General features: G+C 43.7%; 1 protein-coding gene across 1 annotated transcript in view; it reads right to left on the bottom strand.

The window, feature by feature from the left end:
• Positions 1 to 211: 211 nt before the first annotated feature.
• LOC147441962 (plant UBX domain-containing protein 8-like) overlaps positions 212 to 11,330 on the bottom strand; it is a 45,077-nt gene continuing 33,958 nt past the window's right edge. Inside the window, exons 3-12 of the mRNA XM_086528349.1 lie at positions 3,427 to 3,485; positions 2,697 to 3,339; positions 2,534 to 2,617; positions 2,320 to 2,450; positions 1,855 to 2,173; positions 1,534 to 1,764; positions 1,290 to 1,454; positions 1,035 to 1,178; positions 904 to 960; positions 212 to 514 (exon numbers count right to left, since the gene is read on the bottom strand). Of these exons, the coding sequence (XP_086384475.1) occupies positions 407 to 514; positions 904 to 960; positions 1,035 to 1,178; positions 1,290 to 1,454; positions 1,534 to 1,764; positions 1,855 to 2,173; positions 2,320 to 2,450; positions 2,534 to 2,617; positions 2,697 to 3,339; positions 3,427 to 3,485 (1,941 nt within the window). The 3' untranslated portion in view covers positions 212 to 406. The remainder of the gene's footprint in view (positions 515 to 903; positions 961 to 1,034; positions 1,179 to 1,289; positions 1,455 to 1,533; positions 1,765 to 1,854; positions 2,174 to 2,319; positions 2,451 to 2,533; positions 2,618 to 2,696; positions 3,340 to 3,426; positions 3,486 to 11,330) is intronic.

Raw genomic sequence — 11,330 nt, 5'->3', positions numbered from 1 at the left:
TATATATATATATATATATATATATATATATATATATATATATATATATATATATATATATATATATATATATATATATATATATATATATATATATTTGTGTATGTGTATATCTATGTATATGCATATGTATATGTGTATTTATCTATATATATTCACAAAACAGTGGCCTGCCTGATCAAGAACTTAGATAGGCACCCAAAATCCTACATTCTCGAGAAAACACGGTTCTTTTCCTTATTCAATCAACCAATTTAATTGGACAGTGGAGTGTCAACTTGACCCTAATATTAAGTCCCCCACTGTCCATAAGGGGGTGCTTTTCTGGGTCATTATGTATTATATACATGTATTCCAGGTTCTTTGTGCATCATAAATGAGATTTATCTAACCAAATTGCTCTCGTTTAAACAAGTTCCAAGAAAAGCACTTCGTGCTTGCTACTCAATCCGAGATCCTGGAATGAACTATCATGCTCTCCATCGGTTAAGGCTTTTCGTGGATACTGTCTTACCTGCACCAATAGCATGGAGAACACAATCACCACATGTGCGTGAATGAACACAATGAATCCACTATGAAGAAAATGCAAGTTATAAATTATTGTCGTCAAGGCAATATAACTATCAGCTCCATCATGCTGAATAATAGCAAAATACCATGCGTACCCACTACCATAATCAGAGCCCAATAATGGGTGTACAATAATGGGAGAGATACGGCCTTAAGTTGTAGAAGTCTTCCAATCTAACCAAGATCCCAAATGAGTCTAACTCTTTCCTAGGAAGCTTATGCACAGCTCAATGAATTCAAAGGGAACTTATCCAATTGCAAGCAGGCACCCCAAGACAAACTTTGAGCCGGCAAGTTGGTTTCAAATTTAGAATGAATGATTTTACTCACCAGTCGATAAGAACCTTGCTGTACTGCACCGGACACATCGATGAAGTCGAATAAGCACTGCCAACAACTCATAGAACTCTCAGTAGACATCAGATATCACGTGCATTTAAGAAAGAAAATGTTACACATACCTGAAGATGATCAGATTTTCGAAATCGCCTGCCTTGTCTGCTGCCATCTGGCATACGAACCATGAGAGTTACTGCAGCCTCATCATCTATAGAAGGCTCTTCTGGTAGAGCGGCACGCTTGGCCGCCAGTTGCCTCTCCAACTCCTACCAATGCAGCAATGATTAGAACATGATACCTGAAACTACTCTTGCTCAAAAGCTTGGAGAATTCCAGTTCCAATAAGAAATAGAAATAGTTAAAAATCAATTAGCCACCTCTGCTGCAACTGATTTGCGCATCGCCTCTTCTTGCTGGAGTCTATGCTCTTCCTGTGCAGCAGCTTTGGCTTCCACCTCCTTCAGACGACGCATTTCCTCCTCAAGTTTCACCCTTGCCTCTTTCTCTTGATCTGCTACTAATGAAGCCAAATATTCGTCGTCCTTCATCACAAGCAAGCAAAAATGAGATAGTTTACCCCAATATACAAGACCACCTCTGTGACTGGTCCAGTGACTACACCTGCTGTTCACGTAATAGACGCTGGGCAATCACAGATGGAGAGGGAGGCTGCTGAGGAGGCCTTGGATAATTAGGAAGGCCGCCATCATCAGATAAATCTGCATCTTCCACTACCCTACCACCAGTCAAAGGATAACGAAACCTGGCAGCAACGTCCTCCGGCAAGGACCCAAACATGGCTGCTTCTAGCATTACAGCATCATGTTGTTCTTCAGAAGACAAGCCTCCCCACTGCAGACAACCACATAGCATGTGCTTTACCATGAAAATGAAGTAAAAAGAGCATACATTACATCGTCATCTTGAGAAAGAAGATTTAACCTCATCATTTGCCCCGACATGGCCGTTTGCCTGTATTGATGAACTCGGATATGCATCCGCATGCTGATCCTCTTGGGCACCAAGCAAAGATGCTCTGTCTTCTGGGATAGGCGGAGTGAATGAGGAGTTCCGCCGACGATTTGAACTCCTCCTTCTGAGTGGTTGTTCTTCAAATTCTTCGCTCTCATCTATGGTGTCTGTCGAATCTATGTGGCCAACTGGAGTATTTAAAATAGGAAGTCCCGATGGTAAAGAGTTGTTTGATGGAGGTCCGGACTCCTCAGGTATAATATTATCTCTAGCAGATGGAGAGCCCTTCCTGAAACAGAGACCAAATGTTAAACATGAAAACAAGAAACTTATATAGATTTCTTCCAGAAAAAGAGAAGGACCAAAATCATTTACAAAACTATGTGAGGACATGGACCACCTAAAAGGTGTTTATGCAATGGAAAAGCAAGGCACCTATGCAGCAAACCATATTCAGCTGTGGTTGATGGATTCAAGTGATTATCGACATCTTCCTGTAGCAAACCCTGTTGAGGAGAACCAGGTTGCAATAACCTTCTGCGCAGTTCCTTCTCTTCCTCTGCAGTCTGCAGATACGAAATAAATTGACCATTGAGTGTTGAGTGTATTATAACCTTCAAAGCTGGTTAAAGGGAATTATGCATATCACCTTCAATGATTGGGAAAGTGCCCAAGCCATATCATCATCCTCAGTATGCCTTCCGCGTCCAGCCAAGTCAGCACTACTTTGACCCTAGAATATTGCAAAATATTTAGCACACCATCATGGACAGAAAATCATAACCTTTCACCAACTTCTCCCGACTTGGTACCTCTCCATAAGCCAGCCCAAGCATTTCCGTTGTTTCTTTCCTAGAAGCTTCAATAGCTGCCCTTACCATCTCTTCCTCTATGTCAGCACCTTCATTATGGCCTATGGCTGGTAAAGGAGCACTTGGGTTTGCATTGCCAAAATTGTAATCAGCACCAGACCTTATTGTTTCAAATGGCAACCTATCACCTGGGTTTGCATTGCTAAAATTGTAATCAACACCAGACCTTATTGTTTCAAATGGCAACCTATCACCTGGAGCTCTAGACACCATAGATGCAGGCCCTGAAACCTCATCCTCATCGCTAACAAAATCAGTAGGGCTTTGTGATGACAGATGCGCATTTTCTGATTCTAGAATTGCATCACGAGACCTCACCCTTGGCTCAGCATCATCTCTCCAGTCAACATGAACTTCCCTTAAACTTCTTGTGCGTGAAACAATGGGGATTGTGTCTCTGAAAGGTATTTGAGAAGCCTGATCATCTGCAAGCCCGGGTTCTCTAGAAGCTGGTAATCGACCAGACCAGGCAGGATTATTCAAAGGTGGATAAGGAGGAAAGGAAGTAACAGGCGGCCTTATCGGAGGTTCATCTTCTTCCATCCATTGGGGCCCTTCTGTATTTTCTCTTTGCACAGGATGCCTGTATAAAGCATGCCAGTTAAAAAAGAAATCAAACTCAAATTTTTGAGAAGCCACACAAACCCCGCCAAATATAATGTCCACGTACGGAAGCTCTCCATCATTGTAAAAGCTGTTGATTGCTGCATTTAGATTCCCACCATGAGCCTGCATGCTCATAAGTACACATTAGACACCTTAACAATGAATGATGTTCGTACATCATATGAGCAAGAATAGATAATTAAGTCCTAAAACTAGCGTCGGCACAACCTGAGAATGCTACTGTTTGTGCAACTTGCTTCAAAACCTCAAGACTCAATGATATTCACGAACGTGCGACCAAAAATAGTCACTCAAGTCCCAAAAACTAAATATAACACTTGGCATACTTGCAGCACATTCAGCGCATGCTGCTAGAACTAAGCATAGTTTCAGTATATCCTGCACATGTTACTGCGAGAATTTGCCAAACTTGATTTCAAAGTGCAAAAATATCATCACCCAGATCAACAAATCATAAATGGTCAATGAGAACCATAAATGTCCCAGACCACATGAATAAATACCCTGGCATAAAGAAGTAAAATGTGAACAATGCACAGGCAGCCTCACTCCCACTAGTTCGGAAAGGGTATAATAGAGTGAGCTCATGGTAGCATGTCTATGCAAAACCTGTCACATAAGTTGCTCCAACTTACAGTACAAGCTGCTCATCCTGGTACACAGCAACATCCCTTGATAAGGTAAAAAGCCTCATGATTATTCGGGCATTCACACGAGGACAAAACTTGGAGCTCACAATATTCCTAAAACTCAAAGAGACATCAGTGACTTTAATATCAAAAATCAAAGCAATCTGTTGACAAAGGAGCGGAGCAAATCCCCTCTTATGCATACCCACTGCACCAGATTCCGCCCAAGCTGAGTTCCGGGTTCCATTTGGAATAGACTATGCTAAACCAAAAGCTTCAAGGTAAAGATTCACAATCTGAGGAGTATCTGCTAGGTCCTCCTCCTCCATCCCCTTCGCATCCAATGCAGGATAGTTCTTGAATTTAACCAAGAACCGCCTTATCACATTACCCTTAATCTTTCTGTCTTTATGTGCCAATATATATTCAAGAACAAGGATCTCCTCATTTTCTTCCACTTCAGGTTGCTCATCATGCTCCCCATCTTCGGGCACATCGCCTTTAAAAGGCTTCAGGAGACTCACATGAAAAGCATTGTGAATTCTCCAAGTACCGGGTAGCTTCAGTCTAAAGAAGACATCATTTATCTTTTCGAGGATCTGGAAAGATCCGTAGTATCGCATACTAAGCTTTGGAAAAAGCCTCTCCTTTCCTTTTTCTTTCTCAGGCGTGCCTTCTCAAAACGTACGAGCACCCAATCGTTCTCCTTCAATTTCAAATCACGACGATGGCGATCTGCTGCCTTTTTCTGTCTTTCTTGAGATTTCTGCAAAGCCTCGCGGACCTTGGCAAAAGCCGTGTCCAAGTCACGTTTGTACTCATCGGCTTCAAAAATCTTATCTTTCGTGCTTAGGAAGGGTGGGACCTTCGTAGCACCTTCAATAATCTCAAATGGCGCCTTCCACGTCGAAGAGGTATCGTGTTATTGTAGGAAAATTCCAACAAAGGTAAATACTTTTCCCATTGAGTCTTCTGATCCGAGATGTAAGACTTCAATAAATCTAGTACCACTGAATTGGCAATCTCAAATTTCTCGTCAGTCTGCGGGTGGAAAGATGACGAGAACTGCAACTGTGTGCCAATGTTCTCCCAAATAGCCTTCCAAAACAAACTCGTGAATCTCGGGTCCCTGTCGGAACGTCGAAGAGTGTATCATGTTATTGTAGGCAAATTCCACCAATATACTTTTCCCATTGAGTTTTCTGATCCGAGATGTAAGACTTCAATAAATCTAGTACCATTGAATTGGCAATCTCAAATTGCCCGTCAGTCTGTGGGTGGAAAGATGACGAGAACTGCAACTACGTGCCAATGTTCTCCCAAATAGCCTTCCAAAACAAACTCGTGAATCTTGGGTCCCTGTCGGAGACAATCGTCTCGGGCATGCCATGTAATCTGAAGATCTAGGCCACAAACAGTCTCGCTGGAATGAAATGAGCTTGCTTGCTAAATCTGTCAATAACAGTCCAGATACCATCGTGACCACTCTGTGTTCTCGGGAGATCAAAAATGAAATCCATTGCAATACTAACAATCCCTGTGCTTTATGCCTATCAAACTTGATCTTCTGGCATACCAAGCAACTACGCCCAAACTCGTCCACATCCTTCGTGAGTCTCGGCCAAAAGAAGTATCTCTCTACCCCTTTCAGTGGTAGCAATGCCACGGTGACCTGTAAAAGGTAGACAGTGGCATTCAGTCATAACCTTTTCCCTCAACGGCTGTGTAACACACAACATGGTTTTCCTCATTAAGTAGCCATTCTCAATGGAATATCCCGCTACTATCTCCCCATTCCGTATCCGAGTGATTTTATCTGCAAAATCTGTATCTGTGGCATACTGATCGACCATATCCTCGAAGCTCCTATGATGAATCACGGAAATAGCCAGAACCAACGGTTTCCGTGACAAAGCATCTGCCATCAAATTCTTATGTCCCCTGCACATGGACAATCTGGAAGTGAAACTGTGACAAGATGTTCGCCCACCGCATCTGCTTTTCCGATAGCTGCTTATGTCCCCTGCACATGGACAATCTGGAAGTGAAACTGTGACAAGATGTTCGCCCACCGCATCTGCTTTTCCGATAGCTGCTTCTGTGACAAGAAGTAGCGTAAACTTTGATGGTCTGTGAAGACAGTAAAATCCGCTCCGAGCAGGTAATGTCGCCATTGAGTAAGAGTATGGATAACCGCCAAAAGCTCTTTCTCATAAATCTGTGCTGTCAATTCCGGCCTTGAGAAGAGTCGGCTCTCGTAGGCAATGACATGGCCTTCTTGCATTAAGACCGCACCCAGACTACGACCACAAGCATCACAATATACTTCAAATGACTTCTGCAAGCCCGGCAAAGTCAAAACTGGTCTTGTAGTCAATTTCTCTTTCAATGTCTGAAAGGCAGTCACCTCTGTGGGTCCCCACGAGAAAAGGACTCCTTTCTGCGTCAACAAATGCAAAGGGGAAGCAACCTCTGCAAACTTTCTAATGAACCGCTTGTAGTACGAACACAATCCCAAGAAGCTTCTAACTTCATGGACATTCTTCAAATCGGGCCAATCACGAATAGTCCCTATCTTGGCCAGGTCCATCTGCACTTCTACTGCTGAGACAGTGTGTCCCAAAAAGTGTATCTCTAGTAAGAAAAATTCACTTTTCTTCGCATTAATCACCAACTTGTGATCTCGTAATGCCTGAAAGACCTGAAGCAGATGTTCTCTATGTTCTGTCTCATCCTTGGAGAAAACAATGATGTCGTCAAAGAAAGTGTCAACAAATAGTCTATACTCTCAAAAAATCATGTCCATCATCCAGTTAAATGTTGCAAGAGCATTGGTTAGGCCAAAATGCATCACCAAAAACTCAAATAACCCCAAAGTCGTCTGAAAAGCTGTCTTGTAAACATCTCCCGGCGCGATTCGGATCTGATGATATCCGCTCTTCAAGTCGATCCTGCTAAAGCACGAGGATCCCTGTAGTCGGTCAAGAATATCATCGATCCTAGGAATCGGAAATCTGTTCTTGATGGTGATTTTGTTGAGAGCTCTACAATCGATGCACATTCTCCAAGATCCGCCTTTCTTCAAAACCAACAACACTGGAAAGCAGTACGGTGAAGTACTAGGCTGGACAAGACCCTTTTCCAAGAGGTCTTTCACTTGGTTCATAGTCTCTTCATTCGGGCTCAACTCACGGGGTAAGGTGGCCGGTTCGGTGGTGTGCTTCCAGGTATCAGATCAATGGTATGATCCTCAGGACGAACGGGTATTGGTAACTCGCCTTGCAGGCCCTCTGAAAAGCAATCGGCATGAGTCTGGAGAAAATCTTGGCATTCTTTATCAAGTTCAGACATATTTGTCCTATTCTCATCATTCAACTCTCTCAAAAAGATCGAGTAAACAAACAGACTGGATTTCATTAATTTTGAAACGGCCACAACGGATACAATAGGGACAGACTCGCCCTTAAGTTTTACATCAAGTACAATAGTTCGGCCCTTCTCTGTAGTCAAAGTCGCTTTTCTCGCCCGATAGTCGACCACGGCGTTGTTCTTGTGGTACCAGGGAATTTCCAAGAGGAAATCACAACCTTTCAAGGGGAAGGGCATTATGTAGAAGTCCTCATGCCCCAAATACCCCTGACAATGCAACCGAAGTTTGCCAATGACAGGTCTAATGGCTGTCCCTACCGGGTGCCGCTAGAATTGCCTCTACTAGTGGGTCCCATCCGATCGGGTGTGATCTCGAGCCGCGCCGCCAATTCAGGTGAAATGAAGCTGGCCTTGGCTCCTCCATCAAAGAAGATCAGGGCTTCTGGGTCTTTCACTTTGCCCCATGCTCGCCAAAGTTCTGTACTCTTGTCCATCGTGCTTGGATCAATACCCATGCAATCTTGAACCAGTCCTGTTTTCATCTTGCCTTTTTGTCCACGTTCCTCAGCTGCTTTCGAACTCTCAGGCCTTTCTTCGGCTTTGTCGTTCTGTTCTTTCGGCGCCTTTTTAGGGCACTTCGCGGAGATATGCCTAGTTTCCCCGCATCCAAAGCACTTCCCCTCTTTGATGTAGAGGGCTCTCTTTCGAAGAGTGAGCTTGGGTCGTGCATCCTTTTCTTTCTTTTTTGGGTTGCTCTTCCTCTTTCTATTTTCATTGTTCGAAGTCTATTCGGTCTCTTGCGTCATGATTTCATCTGTGGGGTAGATCAAACTGCCTGAGTGAATGGCAATACCCCGTTTCGCATGACTCATCAGTTCCTGAATGAAATCTGACTTTTGCTCTAAGCAGTGGTCTCGAATCTTTGTAGGAAGTCCCAAGGTAAACCGCTCAATCTGTTCTTTGAACGAATCTTCTTAAATGAAGAGGCTGGTAGAAAAGAGCTCCAGAATCTCTCGCAATATGCGTCCAATGTATCCTTCTTGGTCATCCGAAGATGGTTCCAAGCAGTTCGTGCTCTCGAGTCAGCTAAGAAGAAATAAAAATCCTTTTAAATTTCAGCCATTTAACTGGCGCTGTCTTGTTCAATAGAAGCGTGGACCACCAAGTTCGAGCATTTCCCTTGAAGTAAGAGGTAGCCCTCCGAATCTTGGAGTGCTCTGAGTAACGCCCTCCAGAGAAAGCTATGCCAAACTGCTGTATGAAGGCCAAAGCCTTCGAAGCATCTCGATATCCAAAAAACGTGTCAAATTTAATTGACTATCCACCTTTTTTGAACTATCTGACTTTCTTGCTTCTATCTTCCAGAAAGTCTGGAAGATAGTCATACTGGTTGGCTTTATAAAAATTCTTCTTCTTTGCATAAAAACTGATGTCGTCAGAGTCCGGACTATCCGAAGACAAGTCCTCTATAGAACTGTCAACAATTGGGCGAGATTTAGACTTCTTTGCCTTTTTCTTGCCCTTTCCAAGGCTTTGCTTTTTGCTTCGCTTTTTGCATTTTCTGTCTTCTTCGCTTGAGTCAAAGGAGCTAGAAGAACTCTCAAAAGAAGAAGAACTGGGTACTCTTTCAAATCGAACTTCGAACACGCTTCTTTTGCTTTCTTGCCGATGCAAATGTAGACCGACGACCCAAATAACCCGGGAAGTCAATGCCTTTCTTCTGCTTTTTGTCGTGCTTTCCTGCTTTGTTCTGCGCATCAAAAAGCTGAGAAATCCATGCATCAACCACCTCTTCTAATTCTTGCTCTGTAAACATCCTTGGAGTAGGAGGTTTCTTGAGTGCCAGTTTGAGGGGTGGTTTTGTGGTTTGCCGCCATTGTGAGTGCACCTCGTCAAAGGAGATCTGGCTCATAAATTTTGCAAATTTCGGGTCCTTCGCAAAATTTAGCATCATCTTTGTTGTGGGCTATATTCCTCGCCTGAATCTTCTTCGTCATCTCTTCCCGCATCTCCGGATGCAGAGTGGTTGGGACTCAAGCTCAGACTCTGCGTCCAGATGCTCTAAGAAGTGAGATCCCAACAACACTTATAAAGAGATTACAAGGGATGCCAAAAGCTAAACCCCAAAAGCTGTTCCAAAATCTGCCCATTAAAAGCAAGCGATTCCTCTCACAAGGCTTAGTGAAATAAAGCAAGGCTTAAAATTTTATGTAACCAAAAGCTGGCCCAAAACTACCGCAAAATCTGCCGTACGAAAATCTGCCACGTCAACTTTGCATTCCGTACGCTGCCTGCTACATGGGCCTTCCGAGATTTGCGCCACAATCTACTGGCCTGCCACGTCCAGTTCAGCCTCACGTGAATTTCGGGAGCAGCCAGCATTTCCGGCCAGGGGAGGGTGTATGTGTGTGTGTTGTGGGCACACCACGTCACCTGTTTGTAACAGGATCGTCAAGACTAGGACAATCACACCTTCACCTCTGACAAACAACTTCCTGCAATCGTCACAGGCTGCCCAGGAATGGTGGCCTAGGAGACATGGTCACAAAAAGACACTAATAAGAGGGATATCACCCGCAAAGTCCCTGGGATCATCATTTCTAAATACCTACATAAATTCCCCTATGACTGTTGTATACACACAAAGAGAGAAATGGAAAATTTTAGAGACCTACAAGACAATATGACCGTCAGCTCCATCATTCATAGTATTGATCAAATACTGCTAAGACATCCTCACAAACATCATCGGTAAACAAAAATGGGAAGTAAAACTACATCCCAACACAAACATATAATAGCCTCTACTATTCTTAATTGGGATGCCCTGAGTAAGTAAGGGAATAAAAACAACTCCTTGTCATTTGCTTGATGGTCTTTTTTGTTCGACAACTTCCAAGGTCTTCTTTGTATGAATTTGCCAATTACTCAATGTTTGCCTTCGAAATGTTTTTTGCTTCTAATTTTGTAGTTTGATATTTAGTGCCACTTCCCTGCGTTTGTGAATTAGCCACCCATCACTCTTGAGTGCCGGGCAGAACACCAGCTTTTTGCATCAAGAGGGGGCTGATCGGTGTCTTCTATGATATTGTCGCAAAGAACCATTGCATACCTGCGTTTTTCAGTCGGTAGTCGACCAAGTGTTGCTTATTTTCAGCATAGAGTCGCATGGCCTCTTGAGGACCACAAAGTGGTTCGAGTGCGATGGTTCATGCCCAGTACCTTCGCAGATTTTCAGCCAGCCAATTGGAGACTTGTGTGTGACAGGAGCTCAATTTGGACCCATTCAGCCAATGTACCAGCCCTTGCTGAGGAGTTTGGAGATCCGGAGGTTGCTCGCAGCCTTCAAGCCCAGTTTATACCTGTTTAGGGAGGATTGCTTTGCGACCTTGTGTTGGGTCTAAAGGCCCTCTAGCCGCCTCTTCTGCATAATTGTACACTCACTTATAAGTTTCTTTGGGTGTGAACCACCCTTAGGGTCACTTAAGTGACCCTTATAATGTGTACCCTAAAAACAATAATACATTGCGTTGAAAGGTGTGCCGATTAGCACACAAAAACACCGTGCATCGACCTCCCCTTCTCACGCTCGTTCTCTGCACAAAACACCAGCGTTGCCTTCCCCAGCTGGGCTAGCGCCACCTTCAAACTGGTATCAGAGCCTCGGTTCGCACACGCCTGCGCACTTGGCAAGAAGCAGCAAGTATTTTCTCTCTCTTCGATTTCAGCCCATCCCTCTCTCTCTACGATTTTCAGCCAAGAGGTTTTCTCTCTCCTCTCACTACAGTCCATAGTCCCTCTGGATCGCTTGAGGCTGTGGGATCCTTCCGTTCTAGAGAAAGCAGGCAAAATCATTTACAGCAAAGAAAGGGGAAATTCACAGGGGCAGAAATTTCAGCAATTTCGCAGCACATTGAGGCTTTCCAGGTTGAAATTGCGCTTACAAGTT

This window comes from Adiantum capillus-veneris, chromosome 14 (genome assembly GCF_014529385.1).
Source record: "Adiantum capillus-veneris isolate H3 chromosome 14, ASM1452938v2, whole genome shotgun sequence".
NCBI classification, from domain to species: Eukaryota; Viridiplantae; Streptophyta; class Polypodiopsida; order Polypodiales; family Pteridaceae; genus Adiantum; species Adiantum capillus-veneris.
The sequence above is the reverse complement of the archived record's forward strand: the minus strand, read 5'-3'. Positions and strand labels throughout refer to the sequence as shown.